The 25,303-nt window shown below is 41.3% G+C and overlaps 2 protein-coding genes across 3 annotated transcripts in view; one reads left to right on the top strand and one right to left on the bottom strand.

Moving 5' to 3' along the window:
- Window positions 1-815: 815 nt before the first annotated feature.
- NSG1 (neuronal vesicle trafficking associated 1) lies at window positions 816-25,001 on the top strand. 2 transcript variants are annotated; one of them, XM_064711784.1, is made up of 5 exons: window positions 816-1,034; window positions 1,412-1,566; window positions 5,240-5,356; window positions 15,889-15,999; window positions 21,218-25,001. In XM_064711784.1, the coding sequence occupies exons 2-5, from the start codon at window positions 1,438-1,440 to the stop codon at window positions 21,416-21,418; spliced, it is 558 nt and encodes a 185-aa protein (XP_064567854.1). In that variant the 5' UTR covers window positions 816-1,034; window positions 1,412-1,437; the 3' UTR covers window positions 21,419-25,001. The 2 variants fall into 2 exon arrangements, with proteins under 2 accessions (XP_064567854.1, XP_064567853.1); XM_064711783.1 differs by having other exon boundaries at window positions 818-1,034; window positions 1,415-1,566.
- Window positions 22,616-25,303, bottom strand: part of STX18 (syntaxin 18) — a 59,285-nt gene continuing 56,597 nt past the window's right edge. Inside the window, exon 11 of the mRNA XM_064711782.1 lies at window positions 22,616-24,332. Coding sequence (XP_064567852.1) covers window positions 24,237-24,332 — 96 coding nt within the window. The 3' untranslated portion in view covers window positions 22,616-24,236. The remainder of the gene's footprint in view (window positions 24,333-25,303) is intronic.

Here is a 25,303-nt window from a genome sequence, read left to right as displayed (position 1 = left end):
AGAACACTGATGGGAGAAATAAATGAGATAGACAAGATGATCCATAGCTGGAGACACGACTTGCTTTGTGCCACAGCCAGAAAGGGCCTTTAGCATTACAGACCATTGATCTCGGGAAAACGGGATGCGTGTTGCATTGAGCGACTGAAACAAACCACGCAGAGAGGCTGCTCATGCTGGCATCTGCGAGAAGAGGTTGGCTGGTTTTGAAGCACGAAACTGGCTCGGGGCTGAGCATCTGTCTGCCTCTTTCTCCGAGCTGCCTACCATCCCAGGCACTTGTTGCATCGCCCACAGCGCTTTCCCTGCGCCGGCTGGGCAGCAATGTACCGGCAAGATGGCAAGAGGAGCATGCTGGCTGCCTCGGGTTACAAGAGACAGCGCAGTGAATACGAATCACTGGGTTTTTTTCCGCCCGAAGCCTGTAAGATGTCCTCTGTCTCCCGGCTGCCAGGCTCTGCAGCGCCTTTGCCCGGGAGTGACGCGAGCGCCGGTCCCAGGGCTGGCATGGCCCGCCTGGCACAGCGGGCACGGCCGGGCTCCCCCGTGCTGACCGCACACCTTCCCCTTCCCCTCAGGAACGGCCGGAGGGTGCGCAGTTCGCCCCCCTCAGCGGCCGGGGTCCCTCGCCGCCGCCGCCTCATGTAGCGCAGCTTCCGCGCCCCAGCCACCGCCACTGCCCCGGCCGGAGCTCTCCGTGCCGGGCCCCAGCAGCACCGAGCGGGGCAGGGCGGTGGCTCCCGGTTCCCAGCCCCGCTAGCGCAGGGCCCGGCGCGGCCCCGCCCGGGGAGGGGCGGCCGAGGGGGGCCGGGCGGGACGCGCCGCCCCTTCCACCTGCTGCCGCTGCGCCATCGCCGGCTGGGGGAGCCGCCGCCCGCTCGTCCCCGCGGGCCCCTTTGTGCTGCCGCTGCTGCCGCTGCTGCTCCGAAGCTGCCTCAGCCAGGCGGCGGCTGCGTCACGGCCCCGGCGCTGCGGCCGCGCCTCGCCCCCCGCTCCGCCATCGCTGCGCCCCGAGCCAGGGCCGGCAGCCGGCGGTGAGTGCCGGGGATGGGGCGAGGGCAGCGCTGGGGATGGCGATGGGGATGCGGCTCCGAGCCCTCCGCGGGCTGCGGGCGGTGCCGCACCGGGCCGTGCCGGCGGCATCGCTCGCACCGCGCTGGCGCGTCGGGGGTTTGGGTGCTGCTTTGTGTGCGTGGTGCCATGGGGTTTTGTTAATTTTCATAGTAGATGGTCTGGTCGTCGTTCGTACTTCCCAGAACGCCAGTGGCTAACCGAGTCATAGCGAGCAACGCGGATTTTTTTTATTTTAATTTTTTTTTTTCCAGAAGGTATTTCGGGTCGCCCGAGGGCTGGGAAAAGGTCTGGTTTCTGATATTTTGCATTTCTTTGCGTGTGTGCCTGTGTGTGCCAGCAGAAAAATCCCTCTATCCTGGAAGAATGGTGAAACTGGGGAATAATTTCAGCGAGAAGAGCACAAAGCAGCCCCTTTTGGAGGATGGATTTGACACCATCCCCCTGATCACACCCCTGGATGTCAATCAGCTCCAGTTCCCACCTCCTGATAAGGTACAGTAGGCTTTAGTTTCCACCCTGGAGAATCACACCCAAATCTCTGGCAAACAACAAAAGAATAGGTCATGGGTAGAGAGCAGCTTAGGAACGACAAGAAATATGGGGTGTTTCAAGGCATGCTAGTTACCTCTAGGGAAAAACCCCAACAGCTAAGCTCATGAAAATCCACTAATGGTGATTTGCATTAAAAATCAGTGTGAAATGTTAGCAATGGGCATGTCGAGATTTTAGTGCTGCTATATGAAACATATACTATACAAATGCAAGCTTCTCTATACTGTATTGTCATAACCCTTCCTATTCTGTATTTTTCTCTCTTGCATCTGGAAGGTCTCCTGTGTGTTCTCTGTGGATAATACGGATTTTCTCTGTCTAGAAAATGCCTCCCTGATGGGGAATAGAGCCCTGCCTTATTTCTCTGTAAGATGGGCTTGGGCATACTAGCAACAGAGAGCACTTCCATTTTCCTTCTGTGCTTCAGTGAGAAACTAATGCTAACCCCAGACAAGCTGAAATAATGAGATGAGAACAGGCCACTGAGTTTTCTCCTTGGCAATTTATTTTGTTCAAAAAATCCTCCAAATAGGTGATTCAGATATCCTCTGTAGCTGGAAGGGGGCAGTCCAGTGAGCTGCTTACATGCAAGAGGGGAAGTGTACTTCCTGCATTGCTCATTAAATGTCTTGATTATTAGGGATTTAATTTTAAAGATTTAGAAAGGTGATAGCCTGTAAATATGTTTATTGTCCTCACAATAAAGAATTCAGTAAGTGCTACTACACATGAGGCACAAAGGAGTAGGATTTTTTCAGGGTTTTCAGTATCCTGTTTTAATAAGATTCTTACTTGTAATTTCCCACGTGCATCTGCTAATAAAAAGCTTTGTGGTCTTCATACAGTTTTTATTTTTTGCCTTATGTCTTCCACAAGCTGCATTCTACTTGTAGATAAACTGATAGCTATACATTCCTCAAACTTCAAAAAAAATGCACATAATCTGAAGTTAGGGTAAAGAGTTTTAGCTTGTAAAATTTTCCTTGGTAGTGTGCTGCTTGTAGGCAATACAAATAAATGTGTGACCTCCATTTTAATTGCTATCAACAGCATTCTGTGTTGTGTGTGGTGACCAGTTGGCAGGCATAAATGCAATAAGCCATAACAGCTGTTCAGGAGCCTGAGGGTCCATTTTATGCCCTCAGTTACATGGGTGTAAATCTTGTAACTGAGGACAAAATCACACCCTAAGGCTTTAGAACAAGCTAAGTCTTACCGTGTCTGATACATCTGCCAACTGGTGACTGGATAGAACCGATTACCAGGGACCAGTGACCAAAGGGATTTGTTCTGTTCCTGCACTGCTAAGCAGAATGAGGGATCTGCATAGTAATGGCTTTAACCTGAGCAGAGCCTCTGTTGTGAGCCCAGGGGCTCTGTGCCAGCCCGTTTGCTCCTACTAGAATGGGCAGAACTCCTCCCACCTGTTTGGCATTTGCCTTGAATGAAAGCAAATGTCCAGCTAAGCTAGAAACTTAAATAAAGGGATATTTGATTGGCTCTTCTACTTGCCACTGTCCAATTGTATATTAGCTTTCTTTTCCTTTGGCAAACATAGAGGGGGAAAATAAAATTTATTGGTCCTGCTGGTGTCCTTCTGTAACTGGTTAGTCATGTCAGTGTCTCTTTACTGGTTGTTAGAGACTCAAAGGCAGGAGCAGAGCAACTGACATGAAAAAAAGAAGCTGTATTAAGAAAAGATTGACACACAGATCAAATTCTGAAGTATGCAGACCCTCATGTATAATGAATAGAAGTACGTTCTTCATATGTCTATGGTTATTATCCACTTGCAAGGCTCCAGCATGGCAGTGAAGTATAACTTCTTGAACAGTAGAGACTACAGTGCTAAGGATTTGATGATTTTGACAGTTTCTAAATTAAAGGGATGAAGTGATTTAAATTCATATTTAGATATGTTAAACAAAAGAAGACATTACATAACCAAGCAGTTAGAACTGTACATTCAGTGTCAGCTGAATGTGATTTGAGTTGCCTGAGATTATGTAACATAAAGGGGGGAGGAAGGGAACTAAGATGTTAAAAAGCATTCCAGAAATCATCAGGTGGTTAACTTCCATGATCTGTGGGGCAGCTATAAAGTTAAATAGGTGATAACTACTATCTTACTAATTATAACTGAAAATAGGTAAGTTGGTTTTAAACTTATGTCCTGAACAAGTATGTGTAATACTGTGAAAGTTTCTAATAAACTTTTAGTACTGAGTCCAGGTACAGTTACACATTCCAGTTATCACTCAGGGCAGTGGGAAGAAGGGAGCCCAAGGTTTGTCATTTCAGTGTCTGACTACCTGAAGTGTCACCATCCTAATTTCAGAAGGATGGAGAGAGACTGTTTACAAGGGGCTGTAGTGACAGGACAAGGGGATGGCTTTAAACAGAGAGAAGGTTTAGTGTGAGAGTGCAGAGACCCTGGCATAGGGCCCACAGAGGCTGGGAATGCCCCATCCCTGCAGGTGTTCAAGGCCAGGCTGGACGGAGCTCTGAGCAGCCTGGTCTAGTGGAAGAGGTCCCTACCTCGGGGTGTGGAGTTGGAACAAGATAATCTTCAAGATCTCTTTCAAGCCAGGCCTTTCTGTGATTAATGTGTTTGCTATTAGTACTGTGGGCTGTGCTAAAGATAGAATTTGATTTTCAAAAATCTAAAAGAGTAGATACTTATTCCTTGGAAAAACAGAGGAAATGGAGCAAATTGTAATAGCACCATCACTACAATAAACTGTACCCTAGTTTGAGAATAATACTTGGGAAAAGTTCCTGAAAAATGCAGAAGACAAAAATGAGGCAAATAGGTTAGGTATGTGAAAATTTTGTATGATTAGAATGCCTAGGAGAACACTAGAGATACAACTGATGTAGTGAGTATTTTGGGAATAGGGCTAAGGTGCTAAATTGTGTAGCTTGGGGCAGTAGTTCATAGCAAGGAATAAACTGAAGAGCCTTGGGTGTTTGAAGAAATCTCATTAACGAGGGTTCGTGTGCATCTTGCTGCTTGCAGCTGATAATTCAGAAATTAGATGTTAAAAATAAGAATGCCAAGGGCCATAGTCTATCACATGGTGAATGGCAACTAGACTACATGGGTTATTTCACTTTTGTTTAACCTCAAAATCCTGCCATCAAAGAACATGGCATTGTCATCTGTAAGATTTTTATGGGTAGTCTTCAATAATCTTCTGTTGGTGTCCAGTTTGAAATCCCATTAATGGAATTTCCTGAAGCAAATGAAGGTAGCTACTTCCAAACTATCCAAAGTGGGAAGGTCCATGATTTGGATTTAACCTATCCTTGCCTAGTATAAGAGCACAGTATCACCACAGATGAAAAAATGGAACCTTTGTGAAACTGTTGCATAACAAGTCTTGCTGTAGGTCCATCAAAACCACTTTGAGAGGTAAGTTAGTTGATGATTGATATACTGGAAAAAGGAATAAATAATTTTGCACTTTCAAAGAAGAATTACACAAAGTGGGGAGGGGAAAGATATGGTGCTAGATGTGCTTGTAGCAGATAAAAGAAGAGTTAAAGAATAATTAAGGTTTTTGTGGTCAGCTTTAGTTGACAGTTTTGTGATTGATTCTTTTTCTTAAAGGTTGTGGTCAAAACAAAAACAGAATATGAACCTGACCGCAAGAAGGGAAAGTTCCGTACTCCTAAAATAGCTGAATTCACAATCAGCATCACTGAAGGGGTTTCAGAAAGGTTTAAGGTAAGCAGTGCTATGTGAAGATGTTAATGTCTCAGTTGTGTTTGCAGAAGTGCTTAAAATCAATTGCTGGTTGTAGTCAGAACTGGCTATAACAGAGTGCCTGTTGTGGATATAGCTGGACATGAGAAAAATTAATTCAATGTTATAATAGTTCAAAATTGAACAATTAGAAACAAAATCAAATCCTGCAGCTTTATTGCTTGTAATCCCTCACTGGCAGATGAATTCCAAAGGCATTTCTGTCAGTGTGTGGGCTCCAGAATCTGCCTTGCCAGGGTGTGTGTGGGCTGCACAGGGGAGTGCTCATGGCATGGGTAAAGCTCCTGTTTGTGTTGAAGGACAAGAACCACCAGAACATTTCTTTTTTTTTTTTGGCTTTTTATTTATCACTGTTGCCAAACCATTCTCTTAAAAGCACTGTCATTGTCCATTATGTATTTTTTATAGTTAAATATATGATTTGGCAACCCAGGGATATATATCAGAGCTCTTTCCTATCAGTTTTCCTGGTCCCATTTAATCTTATGGTTTGGTGATGCCTGTTACTGTCACATGGCAGTTCAGAAAGAATCTGACTCAGATTGTGTCCTCACCCTTACTACTTCCTTCATCAGTCCCATAGGGAACCTGAGGACTTATCTGATGCAAGGCTTGAATATCCTTTCTCCCTTCCCACTAGAAGATAGTTTTTCTTGTTCTGGGTAATTAAAGCAAAGCAGGAAGGTTGGCACTTCAGCTCGTGCTCCCCTGTCCTTTTAACAATAAGACTGCAGGTTTCCAGTGCTTCTAATTTGGCATCTTACCCAAGGATACAAAACATTTTTAAGCAGTAGGCATCCACACTCTGCAGTTCACAAGTGCAAATACCTTTGGAAAGCCTAATATTTAGTATGAGGGGAAAATAGAGAGTTTCAGTAAAGGTGTGAATTCCCTTTCTACTGCACATTTCTAAACTCTCTCTGCATGACAGGACTTTTAGGGCACACGCAGAGATTTTGGTACTGTTGTGCCAGAGCTGTGCTCTAAAAGCTGCCCAGGCCCAAGCTGACCTTCAGAAGTGTATATGCAGCTCTCAGTGGAATCAGAGCATGCTAAACAAACAAAGTGAAGGCTCAAGGAGGGATTAGACTATATTTGGAAAGGAACTTTGCAGAGTGTTGCTGCGACAAATGTTTTAAGTGCCATTCACCTGGTGGTCTCCAGCCATGCAGTGAAGCTGTGTGGGGAGCCCCACACACCCAAGAAGAGATGTGATGGGGTGTGGTAGGGTTTTACCAAGGAGATAAGAATCCTAGTTCCAGCTTTTCCTCTTCCTTGGTTTGGGGCAAGGACATGCCATTCCTCAGGGAAAATGCTACATTCTCTCTTTATCCTCCTGTCACCATGGTTCCAGTCCTTGAGAGCAATCCCCTTCCTCTCAGGTGAGGAGGGTAGGGTAAATGCAAATAGACAGCTCAGAACAAGGAGAGCTTATGTCAGGCTGTCTTTGTGTGTGTCCTGGTCACACTAAGGTGACTGGAAAATGCTTACTGTGTCTAGAAGAGAAAAGAGAAGCAGTTTTTAGTTTGAATGCCCTGATAGGACTTTGGTTCCAAGCAGCTGAGCAGAGCCTACACCTGAAGAACTTTGCACTTATGGTTTAGGAGTAGGCCCAAGGGATTTAATTGCTGGAACATTAAACGGTAGCTAAGGAAAGGTTTTGAATATCTTAGGCACATTTAAAAGGCTTGTGCATCCTTTTGTAAACCTGGGGGGGTTCTCTGTCTTTGTTGGGAAAGCTGAGCAAATGAGACCTTGCTGAAAACAAATAAATAGCTTGTTGTGCTGTTGGGTAGTCTTTTCTAATTTGTGTAGCTGAACAGCTAAAAGCCTGAGGATTTTTGCATTGCATTTTTATATACCTTTGGATGGCATACTTCAATAAAATATCCTTTAGATGTTACTTTATGATGATCGCTCTGGGATTAATCTCATACTAGAGGGTTGCTAGGTTTTGCTGCTAGGTAACTGCTGCATCAGAGAGAGGTTTCTGTAGGATTTGCTGTCTCTTGGGAATTGCAGGGTGATTCACATTGTGGCTGTAAGTCTAGGTTTCCAGAGAAGAGTATGGGGATTGATCAGTTAGGAAAATTTTTGTTCAGTTAATTGAAAACCATGTTCATGCAGAACATTCAGGTCCTAAAAATGTCCCTTAATCTCTATATAACAATCTTAAAATGTAATTATGCTGCTTGCAACATTTTAAAGAAAACTGACTAGATCTTCAGCGGGGATGACTGTCATATTCACCACTCCCAGTAATAAATATTACATGAATAGTTGATAACATTCCATAAATATGTAGATGAAAAGTACTGATTGTGTGAGGTTTTCTCCTGGGTCCTTATTAATTGTGAACCATCATGTTAACTTCTGCTGTTGATTCTGAGAGAGCAAAAAGATATTTGTTTGAAAATTAAATATTTGTTGTAATTATGAAATGCATTATTTAACTGGTGAGATATTGACTTTGGCTTGTGTTCATGAAAAAACTTTCAGATGCCATTTTAATGACTTCAGTATGGTACATCACCAATGCACAAGCTTGCCACAAGACACAGCCCAAGTGTTGTGCTAAAAATAAGCAAGTGAGTCAGTCATATTTACAAATAATTCACATGTGTATTCTAGGATGTACTCCTTAAATAATGACAAAGCAGACTTCATTTTTGGGATTCAGCAGTGCAGATTGTCCAAAGCTGTTCTTCTTGAGAAGTTACACATTATAACAAATGAAGTCACTCCAGCATTGCATATGTCACGTAGATAATTTGGTGTTTTAGCACCTGGTGAATAATCAATTATAAAATGTATTTTTCTGCATTCAATTCACATTACCACAGTTATAACAGAGCTGAGGATGTTTTCAAAGAAAACTGCAAGTATAATTTTCCTCTATGAAGCCACATTCTGAATTCAGATCAGAATGTCTCAAAAGAATGTGAAGATTTCCCGATTCTGAGAACTCTGTTGTCTTAATTTACTTTTATGGCTCTAACCACACCAAGGAAGGTGTGATTTTTTCACTTAAGATTTTTTCCCATTGAGAAACAGATGTCTTGCTTTTGTTCTTTGAACAGTGTAGGCTGACGTAGGGAGTTGGTTTTGGAAAACATCTGGAAAGTGGCTTTGAACAAGGCAGATTTTTCTCTCTTGTAAATTGTCCACTCTGCAGAGTAACACAGGATCCTTGTGAACCAGGACATAGGAGGATGTTAGGGCAGAAGAAAATTGATGGTCTGAGTTACCCAAGGCCAAACCTTTGCCTCCCCCATTGACAGAACAGTGTTTTTACAACCCCCAGTTGGATTTTGTAGAGGGATGTCTGCTGTGGCACCCACTGATTGGGCTACAGCTGGCAGTTGTGTACAAACACAACAATTAAAAAAATCTGTTGTAGCAAAGCACGACTTTTTTTTCTGTCTTTGAGAAAACATCATTAAAGAACATTTAGAGGTATTTTGAAAACAAACACTGATTTTTCATAATAAATTTCAAACCCTTAAATCAACCCAAGCTGTGATATGCCTTCAGCCTTTGGTTTCTGTTCAAAGGCAGTTCAGTTCTTCTGACTTTATCTTTGACATCTCTACATACATCTAACTGCAGAGGCAAAGCCTCAAGCTTATCTCTGTGCTAAGACCATGCAAACTGTGTACTATCAAGTAGCAGTCAGCTGATGAAATGTCTGCATGAAGTTATGGAAGAGGAATTGAAACTTCAAGATCAGTTCTTGCAGTTTTACCTGGTCACTTTAAGACTGCAAAAATGTAAGCACCATATATCTAACTGTTCAGGGCTTTTTTCTGTCTTAAAAGGGGCATCCTTCAAACATGTTTCTGCCTCAACAATTTTCTACCTCTTCTTAGTAATGCCAGTGATTATTGCTGCAAAAATAATCAGAAGCAAGGAAAACAGTTCTCTCTTTGCTGCTGTGTGATTACTTTGTGTGATGAGTAGCTCTTTGCTTCCACTTTAAAAGTCTTTTAAGAGCAGGAAATGTCAACTGATTCCTGTACAGGTATCACTTCCTTAAGTAGATTCTGTGTCTGTCACTTAGTGTTGGAAGAGTGACAGGTACTTAGTGTCATTAGTAGTTCTGTTTCTCCAGTGGAACTACTCACAGGATTAAAGTTACTCACAAGTATAAGTGTTTGGCAGGCTTTACATTTTTTCATTACTACTTCAAATAAGAAAAATAAAGGAGGTAGTTCTTTCAGTGTAACAATTATTTTAAAGTAATTGATGCAAGTAAAGGCACTGCATGGCAACTGTCACTTTTCCTTTTTTTAATGTTTGATATTCTTTGATATGACATTGACAATCCTCCTGCTAAATTTTTGGTTGAAAGGAATTTTGTAGTCAGAACTGGAAGATTTAAGTAGAGTGGATGCTTAACACAGCTCCCCTGCTATAAGTCAGGTGTCCTCTGCCACAGTCTCCATTAGAAACCCATTTACTGGAACAGAACCAGTCACACAGGTGACACAGATGATGCTTTGGATGTCTCCAGATGCATCACTTAAATAACCTTTCCTCTGCTGTAATAACATTATGCATCCTTTTTCCTGGCCTGCAGTAGTATCTTCTGGGTTTGTATGAGAAGGTAGTAAGATTCTTATCTTGGTGCTACAGGGTTTCTTGAACTGCTTCCTCAGATCCCTGTTAAGAAATATAATATATGGTGCTGTGTGATAGAAGGTGACAGGAACATTGCCATGAACAGCTGAGTTAAGCTGCAGCTCTAGGATCTCAAGGCCAGTGCCTTGTTAACCTGTTTTTGTGTAACAGTGTGTCCCTCAGGTTTCATTAATCAATTCCCTTGCAGACTGCTCCTGTTGTCTGGCACTGTCGCTGTTAGTAAGCTCTGGTTCTGTAGCTTCTTTTCTCTTCCTGTCCTCATCAATCTGCCTGCCTTTTTTGCATTTTTTGCTGCTACTCCCAGCTATCTCCAGGTAAGCATCCAAGACAGTTCTCTCCTCTTTGTCATTTCTGTTTGAGAGGGACAGTGTTTTGATTTCTACTACTTTTTCTGTACAATCTGCCCCCAAACCATCATCCTCTTTGAGCTCAAAGTTTTAATGGGAATGTTGTGGTGAAGCAGTTGAGTTCAGTGGATGGATACCAGTCATAGAGCTAAACATGACATGTAATATTAGAAATACTCTTCTGAAACAAGGCACCTGATTGTCTTTTGGAGTCACAGATCATCCTGTACATTCCCACAGCAAGTACAAGGCACTGCACCAGGGTGTTCTGTGTAATTTGCATTGCTCTGTAAATGAATATGAGTCAAATGTTGCATGTATAGATGTAAATGTTCCTTTTTTCTTTCACATTGCCATTTTCAATGTCTTAACATTTCTTAATCCTTGAGTGTGTTGTTTCAGACATGTTTTTCAGTTAAACTTTCAGGGACAGGCTGAGGTAATAGCAAACAAGGACATAATTTTGCAGAAGCAGTGATAAGTGGAAAGCTGATTTTTGTGTTCTCTAATGTGCTGGTAGAGGGCATTGTGTAGCTGGAGATGCAGGATTTTAGTGGAGAGAGGTGAAATGGAGGTCATGGCCATTAGCAAGAAAGTCAATGCAATGTTTTACGAATTTTTGTCTGTGGGATGTAGCCAGACACAATCTATTGTAATTACAGGCTGTCTGCCTAAAATTCACTTGTAGTTTAAATTGGATAGAAATAATCTTAATTTCCTGTCCTAAGTAGTTGTACAGAGTTGCTATATTTTACCCCAAAGGCCTCTGCACTTTACTGGTGAGCAAAGCATTAATTGGCTCTAAATCATTTCCCATGAAAGGTGCTGTGTGTGTTTTCACTCTTCTTGTTCAGGGCTGGCAGCAAGTCTGTGCCTCACACTTCACAAACCTATCAGAAATGAAAGTTGTGTTCTGCAATTGAAATAGATAATGCATAGATGTGGAGCAGAGAGGAGATGTGATCAAGAGCCAGTGACTGAGCAGTGAAAATCATTGCATAACCTGTTAGTTCTTCTAATAAGAGGAATGCTTCCACATGGCTTTGGGTGCTGACAGAAGAAAAAGCACGAAGGAAGGCGTGGTGCAGAACAGCACAGTATGAGTGGCTTAATGAAAGAATCTCGAGCAAGAGGAAGGATTAGACAAGTAGAAGTGAAGGCAGGGGAGAAATTAATTGTACCCAGGCTTTAATGGGACAGTGGGATAAAATAAACAGCAAAAGGATGGAGCTGAGAGGAGCAAAATGGGTAGACTTGTGCATGCTTGAAATGCAACCAGGAAAGGGTGTGAAGATGAGCTGGCATTATTGGTACAGTTTTGCTGTAGTATTCCAGCTTGATTAAAAAGGGAGTCCAAATAAACATTAGTGGAGTGAGGAAGAAGGAGACTGCAGTTGCCAGGCAGAGAAAATATGGTTTGTAGTCATTATAGTCTATAGTCTTGTAGTCTTGAGGCAAAGTAGCATGGACTGACGGGGAAGATCTGCTCAATCTTATGGTAAAGGCCTTATCACAAGCTGTTTACATGATAGTGTAGTTGTCAGATATGGTGAGTTTCATTTGTTAGCTAACTGCTTACAGAGTCTGAAGACAGGTTTTTTGCTCTGGGTATGCTTAGTTCATTCATTAGTCATCTCTCATTTTGATTACTCTAATGGCTTCTGGCTAGACGTTGTCCTTCTTCTGCTCTTCACTTACCATCTATTCAAAAATCTGCCACATACATAATATCTTGTCATCTTCTCTGTTTGCTTCGTTTTGCTGCCAGATCCCCTTAAAACTAACTTTAAATGTCACACTCAAGATGAAGGCAAAATCACACTTTGGATTTCTAGTTAAAAGAAATGGTTGTTTGTCCTATCTTATAGTTACTTCAAGAAAAGTATTTTAAAAGCCCATCACTCTTGAGGTGTGACAGTCACCTTGGAGTTCTGCAGGATGTACCATGGCAGTGAATGATCACAGTAATTCACAAGAGTTTTGCTTGTGAATGTACTGTGTGGGGTCCTGCATTGCCAGCTGGCTCCCACAAAAAAGGAGATTGAAGCTTTCCTTCCAGAGGAAGGGAAGTGGTGCTTGTGCATGCATGGCAGCTGCTCCTGCCTGAGGAGGAGGGCAAGTTGTGAGTAGTGTGTTGGGAAGAAGGAGAAAATAACTGTAGTTTATAGTGAGGGTGCAAAGTTGCTATAGAAGAAAGCAATACCACGACAGCTTTGGGGTTGCTTGTGGTCTGAAGAGCTGCTTGTTGTCTTCTCTTTTTTCATGCTTTTATCTCTGAAAAGCATGTGGGAAGAGAGGGCTCTGGAGGTGAGGCACAGAGGTAGGGTTGCAGTGTGTTAGGGAGAGAAGCTGACTGCCTCAGGTTCAGAAGTGGTCCCTGTGGGCCAGTGGGGTGGGTTATGAGAATGAAGAGAAATGTCTATTAGAAGAAAGAAAAGGATTTTCAATTTAAAAGGGAGAAGTGGATTGGATTAACAGGTGATGGCAATCACCCTGGAAAGAAATCCATTGCTAGATTCCATCTGTGCCATTTTCATCTGCAACTGTCTTTAAATAGAAGTTCCTTGTATCCTGAAGGGTGGTAAGAGAAGGGAGCTTCTCTCCTAATAGGAAGGAGACAAGAGCTTACTTGATTAGGGATTTGCAAATGGAGTGTGATTGCAAATCACTGGAGATAATGAGAGTAAAAATTTACATGTTAATACCAAAATTAGTAACATTAAGAAATAGAATAAGTGAGAGAGAAAATTCTGTGATATTTTTGAAGCAGGACCCCTGAGAACTTTTCCCATGGCTGACTGTGTGGCAATGGAAGAACCTGTAGAAGCAGTGGGAACCCACAGCCTCACACTGCCACTGAAACGGGGTCTCAGCAAATCACCCGAGGCCATGGCTCTGCAGCTTGCCTGGCTCCAGCAATCAACTCAACACTGGGCTTTTATCTTTTTTTAAAAAGCAGTGACTTCTCAGAGCAGTTTTGAAGCTTTGAAGAGTGATCCTGCAATGACTGTGGAAATACAGTTTTTTCTACTATCTTAACATTTAGTCTCAATTACAAAGCAGCTTGTTAGTATGTTGCCTCACTATGTTCCTGAGACCTCATCTGTATGACTGAATGGTTACAGTGTGGAAATAATATTGCAATTCTACTACTGGCTGTTAGTAGAAGGGCCAGGAAACACAGTTTAAATACTTTTATAGAGTATTTTTCAGATATATTTTCAAATATATTTTTCAAGAGTACTTCTCAAAACATTTAAAACTCTTAGCTCCTATCCGTGGTGGCGACAAATACGAGCTGAGCTGATCTGTGCCACAGCAGCTGTGCCTGATGCCCGTGTCCCATGTCACAGGCCTGTGTTCCTGAAGGGAGCAGCCTTTGCTGAAGGCTCTGTGGAGCCAGGAGCCTGATAAAAAACCTGCTGGAAGGGCTGAGCTAGGCCACAGCTGAGATGTGTAGGAGTGTTACATTGGTTGTTATTAAACTGGGCCACAGAGAATGGCCAGAAAGGAAGGTGAAAATGTACTTTGTCTCTTGGATTCGTGCAGGGAATGGAGGCATGGGAGATGTAAGGAGAACATACAATGTTGACAAGACAGTGTGAGCTATACATGCTAATTTTTGTGTATGCAAATAAGTAATGAACTTGGAGAAAGGCTAATTAGATATGAAAATTGTTGTCAGTGTGATGTTTTCAGAGGTTAATTAAGAAATTTTTTTTCTTTTTGTACTCCAATGACAGCTGAGAAACTAAACATGTTGTTCCATGTCTCATTTCAATTGTTACATTAATATCTGCATTTCTGCTGCTAAATTACTTTTTGATCTGCAGTTCTCCTTGCCTCTACTCCAGCCTTCCCTTTTTTTGCTTATTTTTTTTCTATCAAAAATCCTTATTAAATCCTTGGCTTCAGCAACACACACTACTCAACCTTGATTCAGACAGAAATACAGCACTTGCTGTTGTCTGCCCATGAAGAGATTTGCTTTCACAGGATGACAAGTCCCTTAAGTTTATTGTTGTCCTGAAATGTCCTAACACCACTGCCACACACAGCTTGCAATGTTGCAAACTGTTAGTTCAGAGCTTTACCAAAAGGAGGCTGTATGGTGGTTGTTTTTACCAAGAGGCAAAGCTACAATTCTTTGTTGATTTGGCTTTTTCAAATACCAGATTATTCTTGTTTCAATTAATTGACCCTGATATGTCTAAATTCATTTTTCAGAAGGTGTATATAGCTGGTTTACTCATCTTACTTCAAATTTAGATCATATTATGCTTTGTTTTAAAAAATGAATAATATAATCTTGTTTGTTTCTGTTTATTACTGTTTCTTATGCTGTAGCACATGCCTGCTTCTTTCTAACTTGCCAAAAGAAAATTAATCTCAATCAGTCTTACTCTGTAGTCTCCATGACCTACTATTTTGTCTATCAGTAGAAGTTTTAGAATAATAAAAACACACATCTGGGATACTTTCCCAGGTAAAGAATGCTGTTTGTTCACTCAAACCTTCCACAAAAATGGATCTGATTTAGAGAGCTTTGTACTGCAACTGCCAGACAAAATGTTGTGCTTTCTCTCATCAGTGGGTGATGTAATTCTGTCTTGTGACACAGCAGAAGGCTGCTGGTCTCCAGCTGCTCAGAGTTTGTACCTGGGAAAGGTTAGCTTGATCCTGACACTGATTTCAGCTTTGTCCTAAGGTGTGTCTTGGACTTCTCTGCAGCCCAAGCTCAGGGGCAGAGAGGTACTGAAGGTGAAAAGCCATGCCAGGCTGTGTGTAAGGCTTCTTTGTGAGCCCTGTGGGAAGAGGTGCCACAAACTCCTGGAGGCCAGCCCAGTGTCCAACAGGGGGTGTCTCCTCATGGATCTGGCAGTCAGCTACTCCTGTACAGGCTCTGTGTGATGAACAAGTACTGTTTCAACCTACAAATTAAGGAGTACTGAGCAACCAAGAATGCAGACTACTGGTGTAGCTGCCCCTAAGTTCAGAGCAGGTGCAATGACCTCTAATGCTTACAAGAGAGGGCTGCCATGACTTTGTCCATGCCCTGCAAGTCACCTCTGGATGACACCTGTGCTAACTTACTGTCACCTGACTCCATTCCTGGACAGGCACAGGGAAAACAAACATGCTTAGCAGCTGACATAAACTAGACTTAGACTTACATCATCCACATACTGAAAAAACAGCAGACACAAGCTGCCTTGGTGTGTCCTGGCCTCATGTGCCTTGAACAGAAATGCACTAAAAAAAAGCCTTGCAGTGCACAGGCAATGTGTACTGCCCAGATGATCCTCTTTCTTCTGAGAAGGGCAGGGTGGAAGCACTTAGGTGCTGCTTCTCTGTTCTCCCTCAATAATTAAGCAGCTGGTTTTATCCTTTGCCTGATTTTACTGTACAGTGCATTCAGAGCTGGCTTCTGCTGCCTGCAGTAACCAGCAGCAATAGAACAAGCAGTGCATTACTAACATAAGTGTGTTTTATTTTTCTTTACAGGTAACCGTGCTGGTCCTTTTTGCCCTTGCATTCTTAACGTGTGTTGTATTTCTGGTAGTCTACAAGGTTTACAAGTATGATCATACCTGTCCAGAAGGATTTGTTTTCAAGGTAAATTGCATACCCATTCTAGAAAAACAGTACAGTATGGAATATTCTGTGTTGTTTTAGGCATAACCTTGATTAAGGCATGATGTATTGCATAGATTTGGTGTTTCTTTACATAGGTTAGTGTGCTTCCTGCTGTGCTTTTGCTTTGTAATTTATAATTGAAGTTGTACTATTGCACAGTATTAATAATGTGATTTTGCTAATGCTTTAAACATTGAAAATATAGCAAAAGTCTAAACACTTGTGTCTCTCAAACTGCAGTTGTCTGGACAAAGCCCTCATTTATGGGTCATATGGTTTAATGATGCACGTTCCTCCAAATTACGGTGTCTTAGGAAATGAGAAAATGATAAAATGTGGAGAAAAAAATCTGGAATATGTGTCAAAGAAAAAGTAGAGTGATGTTCTCATTAAGAGTAGTAGAGTTACTTCAGGGTTATTTTTGTACTAAGAACTTCTTGTTCTAGAACAGTGACCTCTGAGCCCTACTGCCAAAAGTGATGCCAAAAAAGGGAAAACACATTTATTGTAAAAAGTAGTGGTTCTAACCAAAAGGAGGCTGGGCTCACTTTATTTGTGTGAGATGGTGGTGCTGGCTCCTTTGCTGTGACCTGGACTGAAAGTCAGGAAAGTAACATTGACTTCCCAGTTGTAAATTTAGCAGAGTTGAACTTGGCTGTAATTAGGTAGGAAAAGTAGCAGTGATAATGGCATTATTCCCTTTAGTTTTTTTAATAATATTTTGTCATGTAATAAATCAAAAGGGTGCCCAGTATGAACTTCAAAAGGATTCAAGAAGAGATGGCTGCCTCAACAATTTTGTTCAGGATTTTATCTGTCACTTCAAGCACATAAATATCTTACAAGAATCTAGTTCAAAATTATAAACAGTGATGCCCTTCTGGATTAATTTAGGTTCAAGCATTCAGTTGGTTACTGCTTCCCCTTTGTTCAAGGGCAAAAGATACTGTGGTTAGAATACTTGGCTGTAACTCAGGACATCCAGCTTTTGGTTCTGCTGTTGGCTTTTTGTGTTGCCTCAGACAGGCACTGAAACCCCTCTGTGTTCATGTCTCAGGGGACAGTAGGCCTTTTTTTTTTCCCTAAGCTTTCTTTTGGCATTGAACAGTCTGGAATATGGACTGTTATGTTCCTTTCAAGCCTGTCTTGATGTGATCCTGACATGTTCCTGTGTGAGTCTAGCAACAGCCTTCTGCTTCTGCCTCCTTTCACACCAAGCTGTCCTCTCCTTTGAGTTGCAGCTTTCTGGCTTCTTGTGGCTTTTCTTGCCAGTGTCACAAATAGTTAAGGAAAGAACACTTTCTCAGCTACATTTCAGTTGCCCAGTGACCAGAGTCTGGTTGTGTTTCTCTCTTTGTGGTCCTGTGTTTGGGACAGAAGTTAGGCAGAATGTCCCATAGCTCATGCTCTGTTCATAAAGTGCAGCACATACACAGAGCTGCATCATGGTTACTCTCCTGTTGATTTTCTTGGAGCTGGTGTTTTGTTTCCAGCTGCTTGATGGCATAATGCTAGGAGACAGAGCATCTTTGGTCATGTACCTCTTTTAAGAAAGAATTCTGCAATAAGGATATTGGCAAATGACACAAAGCCTGAAAACTACCACTGTTAAGATGACTTTGTAGTTATTTGTGTCTTTTTTTTGGGAGAGTCCATGATATGTGATGGCATAGCTTGGCACAGATGTCATAGGACACATGAAGTCTGTCACCTTGTGACCAGTGTCTCTGTGGACTGGCTTCATGTTTCAGGTGGACTCAACAAGATTACCCGGCCTGGATGTTCCCAGGCTTTAGATGCTGATGTGATTTCCTGGTTAAGGGCAAAGGTGTGCCTGCCTCAGGAAGCCTGGTGCTGCAGGAATCTCTGCATAAAGGCTGAGCTAACCACAGCTCTGAGTCAGCCTCTCTTCTCTGCTTTGATGCTCTCATCCATGGAGCAGTTCCAAAGCTCTCTGCTGTACTACGCCTCCAGGGCATGAAGGTGTGCTTAAAAAGGTGCTCATTTGCCTTTGTACAGCACTCTCATTTCTGTGCTTGCTGAAGCTCTCTGAGACAGCCTCAGTACTGCTGCTGTGCAGACTGCTTCTCTGGAGCACTCATCAGAACCTCCTGGTGAGACTCACCACAAAAACCTGAGTGCACTTACATCCAGAAGAATTTCCCCAGGGTTTCAGTATGTTCTGTACTGTGTCTGTTACCCTTTAGCTTTTGTTGCCAAAGCACCTGCATTCACACAGACTTGTGGGCAGTTCAGCAAAGTCACTTCAGTGCATTGAGGACCACACCATCATCTGTTAAATTGGGAATTATTGACCCAGCAAAGTTAACGTGACAGAAGGTACTATTTATAAGTGAATTCCACTGGGGTCTTGTTCAAAGGAACAAAAGGAATCATCTTAATTCAGCCAGATATAGACTGGCAACCAGGGTTTTCTCTGGCATCAAAGGCCATAACCTGTAAGTAATTTCCAAAATAGAAGGGTTGTGAAAAAAAGAAAAAAGACTGGCAAGTCACTCTGGAGCATCCCAGTTTCTCCTCATGGCCTTCCTTCTTCTCTCACCTGGGAACCATGGCAACAAATAAAAAGGATGGAAATAAATGTTCTACATAGCTGAAAGTGGCAGGGTAAGAATCAGCAGCAGTTCCCATCTTCCCATCACTCAGTCACTGAGTGCTGCATGGCTTGGTTTGACTGGGCACTAATCCAAAGGGCTGTCCTTAGGCAGTACGCATGGGGCAATGAGTGAAAGGAGAGGTTGTTTTCCATCTCTTCTAGAAGCATGAAATCCCAGGAGCAAAAATGCAGTCAGGAGGGAAACTGATGTCTGTTTCTTAAGGCACTTCTGTCAGATGTCTTGCATGTTTGTAACTACAACCCCCCCCTCAAAAAAAAGAAACCAAAAAACATCACTGAGTCATTTTTGCCTACTACAAAGCAAATTGCTTCTGAAATCAACAGAGGATTCTGTAGCTTTTTTCAGACTGTCATTAATCTTGGCTTGTCTTCAGCTCTAATAATTATATTTGCTTGAATTTCTTTGGCAGATTTCATTAGTTCAATGGATTGTGTTCCTTTCCCCACTTTAAATATTTAGAATTGTGATTACATCCCATGACTAAGTGAAATAATCACTACACATATGTCTGTGTCTATGTGCTTCTTAGTCATTTTATCACATCAGAAGTAGTGTCAGTTATCCCAGATAAAACATGGATAATACTTCCAGAAGATGACATGGTTGATGTGTATGAATATGCATCTCAAATAGCTCTATTCCATATTCCTGGATTATGTTTTTATAAATCTAGGTCCCAGTCTTGCAGCTGGCACAAGCATTGACTATGAGCACAGGAAAGCCTCTGTTGAGTTACAGTGCTGAACTGCCACAGGTGCTGTTTAGCCAGGGGTAAATCCCATCTGTTTTGTGGTCTACTTCAACAAAACTGAGAAGGGAGACTTGTCCCAGCTGCTACCTTGACAGAAGGTTACAGATAAAGGGAACCAGGGTGGCTGTGGAAAATCTGGGCACTCCTGTGAGTCTGCCAGGCTTTGAGGCTTCTGTTTGAGCCAGTGAGGTGCTGCCTGTGGGAGGCTGCCAGTCCTGTGGCAGCCAGGCATCTCTGAGCCATCACATGTGCCACGAGATGGAATTTGTCAGGCGCAGACAGGTTCTGAGACTACCTGTGGGCCTCTTGTTTTGACAAGTATTCCTTTCTTCTTTGATACCTTTTGATGACTTTTTTCCTTTTCAGGAGGCAAAATTTGTATTAAGTCAAGACTGTCTGCTGGGTCTTCACTCATCTTTTGCTTTATTATTTAAAACCATTTGAAAGAGTTGTTACTTGTGCTTATTTATGCCTTTTTTTTTTTTTTGACATGGACAAAAGTAAACTCAGAAGTAAATGTGGACACTTCTGAGGTAGAATCTGGTCCTGAAACCCATGGAATTTTTGCATGTGTTTTTCTGCTGAGAAATTCCCAATATAAAATTCTGTTTGCTGAGTGGGAGAACAGCAGCAGTTCAAAGCTGCTGTGCTGTAGTATTATAAATTTTAGTCCTCTGGTGCTGGAATCAAGAGGACTGAATACCCTATTTCTTTCAAAACAGCCAGAGTAGAAATTACTAAATGAATTTTTTCTCAAGCTGCAGCTACTTCTGGCTTACAAGAGTCAATTCAATTGCTCAGGTGACTGCCCTGACATAGTAAAGTATCAGGCAAGACTGCCTGGACTGGCCAGTGTGGCAAGAGGACCTGCAGAGAGGCCCCAAGACCTTCTGGGGCAGAAGCTGGGGGCCACAGTATATGCCTAAATAACTTTTTTCTTCAGTGCAACGAGCTGCTCTGTAGGCTCTTCCTGCACTGTGACTGGAAGAGTTCCTGGATGATCCCTGCAACAAATGCACTGCACAGCCACATTCACTTTGGCTTTTAAGATGACAGCAAAGTGGATTTGACTTTTATTTTACTCTCTAAATTATCTATTTCACTTTCCAAAGCTCTGAGCATCTAACAGGTTCTATTTAGTGCTCCTACAGTCTTGGGAAATGAAATAATTTAGTCTCACAGCTCCAGAGAGCTTTTTAAAAGCCTGCTGTTGAACTACATCTTCTGACAATAAGGAGTGAAGTATTTTGTATGTGTGTACACACTTCCACATATGCTTGGCCACCCACAGAGTTTTCCCTATAATGTGTGAGCTACTGGGCTGTAAAACTGTTCATACATTGGCAGCAATATATCTGTATTAATTTCTGTCCCTCAGACTGCAAACACCAGGGCAAATTGCCTGAAGTTAATCTAACAGTGCAATACAGACAGCTGTAATTGTAAACCAAACAGTTGGAATTTGGTGGGCAGGAATAAACAGCAAAATGTGGCTGGAACTGGAGACTGAATATGTTTTCAAAATGATTTTCAGCAAGCATATTTCTTGTATGTTAATTATTCTGATATATAAACCCAGATTGGTCTTCCTGGCAAATGCATGAGTAATTTAAGGACTGCAGGGAAGAACATTTTGAACACTGTAGGACAATACTGTAGTTAATTGATGTATGTTGCATCTTGACTCACAGAGAGTGTGCACAGAGAATGACTCTTGGCTTAAAAAGAAAAAGAGTAAAAAAACCTAATCTACTTCATGTGTGTGGGGGGCTGTATCGGAAACCTAAGCAATGGGTTTTCTTTTCAGAATAATCAGTGCATTCCAGCTGGCTTGGAAAACTACTACTCTGAACAAGACTCCAGTGCTCGAGGGAAATTTTACACGGTCATAAACCACTACAACCTGGCCAAACAAACCATCACGCGCTCCGTGTCCCCCTGGATGACAGTACTGTCAGAAGAGAAACTCTCTGAACAGGAGACTGAAGCTGCTGAGAAATCAGCTTAGTATGATAAGCTAATTATTAAAACTATGTCATTTGAAGGTAACTAAGGGACTTTAAGGAACTTTTCATTAAATATAATTATGGATAATTTAGAGGTTACTCATGTTTATGGTGTAACTGCTTCTGTTTGCTGATACTGCTTTGCAAAAAAAAAAAAAAGAAAAAAGTGAAAACAAAAACTTGCTGCAGAACATTCATGGGCATAACCCCAGGTGCATATCAGCATTGCTGTAGAGCTTTGACACCATTTTCAATGTTAAAAAAAAAAATCCAATGTTAGATATGTTCTTGCAGTTTATTGGATACTGATAGATTTTGTCACTGGATTTTCAGGGCTTGAACCTTAGATAAATCATGTGTTCTGTTGTCTGAACAGATACTTAATTTATTAAGTTTTTGAATTCTTTGTCATTTTGCAAACTGAAACACCCCAGCCATAACTAGAGTGATCTCTTGTTTAGCTGAAAGCTGTAAGTAATGTTTAGTTTGGGCTCAAGCAGGAACGATAGTCAGCACTGACATCGGGGCATAATGTAATGACTTGTATGGAGAAAGAAACTGTCAGGTCGCATTTTTCCTTCCATTTCCTTTCCTGTTTTTGTAAGTGATAATGAAGTTCTCTGCAACAAGGCATGCTCAATGTTTTCTTATTGCTGTCAGCAGGATTTAACTGCATTTCCACTGTGGCTTTAGCATCTTGGTAAGGATGTGCACTGAAACACAAACTAGATAGACTTATGGAAAAACACAGGCAGTTTTAGTGGTGGGTGTTGAGGATAGTGTAAAAAATATACAGTTCAGGATGTTCTAATGAGAAATGACATCTTTTGATCATACTGAAGACGCAGAAAGCCTATTCACAGTACATGTAGTCCACTATGTCATTTGTTGGATACAGCTGAAGGAGTAATATGTCTAAATTTTCTCCTGTATTACATCACATTTTCCCTTTTTATTAGTTAGAAAGAGCTTTCTGTTTATGTATGGTTTGCAGTTTGATACTTTTTAAAACATGGAGCATCACAAGTGAAACAGTAGCGTGTTAGATACCACAACTGGCTGTTAAAGCTCCATGTGAAAGAGAGTGAAGAGTAGAACTGTTTGTGTATGGCTTGGGAGGGGAAAAGATGTAGAAGAACATAGTATTGTGGATGCACGTTAAAGTTCCATTGTAATTACAAACTTACCTATTCTTTGTGTGAAATCATGTTTTCATTTTTATTATAAATCTTAAATATACATTATAAAAAGACATCTTATTAATTTAATATACAAAAGTGTGAAGCATCTGGGCAAGCAAGTTGCCTTTTTTATTCATGTAACTTGAATGGGACAAGGGAGAGTGGACATGTCAAAAGTTCCTTTTTTTTTAAGGGGAAAACATCAGTAAAAGCTGTTTCTCAAGATTTGTAGTAGAACAAATGTGGTCAGATCTACTTCTGGTTTTCTCCAGCAGAAGCCTGTCATCCCAATACAGTAAAAATAACCATTATGACTCAGTGCTCTAAATTTGATAGGAAATGTGCATTACGCAGTGCAGCTGTGAAAGGCTTTTATTAAGTCATCATGGTATGTGGAATGCCTAAGAAGCAATAAGCTATGTGCCAAATTTTTCTTTGCAATTAAAAATATTAAGCTTATGTGAAGATCTTTAAAACATACCATGTTTGCATTTTCTAACAGGTATCTGCTTTATTGAATGCAATTGATTCACATGTAACTTTTGACATTTTCACTCTATGCATAGTAAAGAATAAGAAAGATGCTACCTGTTGCATAAAATGTAAAGAAATATACATTTCAGAAGAGAGATGGGAAAACACACACATTTCATATCAGCATACTTATAGAGGACATTCAGATCTTACAGGATGGAAAGGTCTGTTTCCCAAAACTGTTCTAAATAGAAATGATTCACGATACATCTCCTCCCCTTAAATTTAGGACAATAAAAACTTTAATGCAAAAGTAAATACTGATGAGAAACAACTTCTTTTTCTCCTCATAACAATAAACAATAAAAATTAGTAAGCCTTATGAGCTAGGAGAAACAGATTGTTTATGCTTCTCGAAGTCAAAACCATTTTCCATCTGATTAAGCAGGAGGGAGTTTATTGACTCTTATCTACACTTGGTTTTGAGACTTTTTTTAGTTAACAGATTGCTCCCAGGTTTTAGTACTTTTGAGGAGTTGAATTGTCTATCCGTTGGCTTTATTCCAGCATCCCAGAACATCTGTTTCATTGCACAATCTGTTTGTGTTGTATTCTCTCTTTTCACTTACAAGTAAAGCTCTCTCCTTGACTCCTTATCATTATTAGTACCATTAGATCAAGCTGATTTCTGAGACAAGTAGTTTCAAAGGATTAGAAGTAAAGGTCATTTATGTGCAAAGTGCTCACTGTGTACTGAAGTGGTGTGATGAAATAAACGCCTGAGACAGCGTAGATGCTGCTGCACAGTAACAGTTTTCTCTTGCTCTGGGATGGGAGCTGGACTTCCCACAGCACAGGTGGGTGGCTGTGACAAAACCAGTACTGTTGCTTTTTCTTCTGTTAGGTCTGCTCCAGCTTGTAGCTTTCTTCACAGCTCTTTCAAAGATTTTTGTGTTCTCCAGAGGATAAGTGTGGTTTTATATTTGATACAGGGATTTAAAATGAATGTACTAATGGATATGTGCACAATTTATTTACTGGAAAACATTTCCATCATAGAGGTATGAGAAAATGCATAAAATACATAGGTATGCTGTTATACCCTGCTCCACTAAAAAAATGTCAGAACATTTACAAACAGAGCATGGAGCCAATATATGTTTAATTAATTATCATACCAGTCCAGGAAAAGCAAGGAGAATGAACACATCACAAGGAAGAAGAGGATCCATACTCTAAATCCAGCATTGTTTTTGATGGCCTGTGAGGGAAAGTTATCCCTGTTACCATTACCAGTAAATACAATTTCAACAGTGGCAACTCAGAATGCCTGTTTGTGGCATCACCCTTCCCTCCCACAAGAGAAAGAACAAAATTTGACCTTAATTTCAGGTGAATACAAGTCAGGTTGGCTGGTACCTCTTTAGATTTATCACACTGAAGTCACACTCAAAATCTTAAAATTGCACAAATCAAACTCCAGGAGCTATATTGCAAAGTACATGCTTCAAAGTTAGTTCTAAGTTTCAGAAGTGAAATTCCTTGATTAAAAGGAATCAGGCCTTCATCTTTCTAATAAAGATCCGACTTGAAACAAATGAAAAAAACAACAAAATCAAACAACAAACAAATACAAAATCCTTGACACCTCTGGAGGTAACACAGTCACTTATTTCAGTCTCAGAGCCAGTATTTTTCTTGGCTACTCCTTTCCAAAATTGACCAGCAGGGGACTTGGTTTTTGGTCTCATTTTTTTAGATTGAGATTTTTAGATTTACATAAGGAATTTTTTTTAATATGATACAAACACTAATGTGAGTAACAGTTTATATTACCACCTTTCACAACTGTTTCTCAGTATGGTTTAGGAAACTTAGTTCTACCTAAAAATGTGAAAAGTGAAATAAAATGTAGCTTCAGTTCTTGCCATGTTTGGTGCATTTTTCAGAAGAGCAGAGCAGTGGACAACTCACCCTTGAAATACCTTTTCTGTGTGCTCTCAGGAGGGAGAAAGAAGTGAGCCAATTACTCAGTAGCCTAATTTAGAAACTCCATTTTTATTGTAATCTCAGTTCTCAAAATAAAACAACCTTTCCTTCTACTTAGTAAAAGTGGAAGCGATTTGTTTACTAGGAGCATGCAAGAGGTGTTCAGAGTCTCTTCTGCTAACATTCAGCATTCTGTTTCAACCATTTCAACACTGTCTTAGAGTCGTAGTCTGCAATTTCTGC

The sequence above is a fragment of the Zonotrichia leucophrys genome, chromosome 4 (assembly GCF_028769735.1).
Source record: "Zonotrichia leucophrys gambelii isolate GWCS_2022_RI chromosome 4, RI_Zleu_2.0, whole genome shotgun sequence".
Taxonomy (NCBI): Eukaryota; Metazoa; Chordata; class Aves; order Passeriformes; family Passerellidae; genus Zonotrichia; species Zonotrichia leucophrys.
This window is presented reverse-complemented; position numbering and strand designations above follow the sequence as displayed.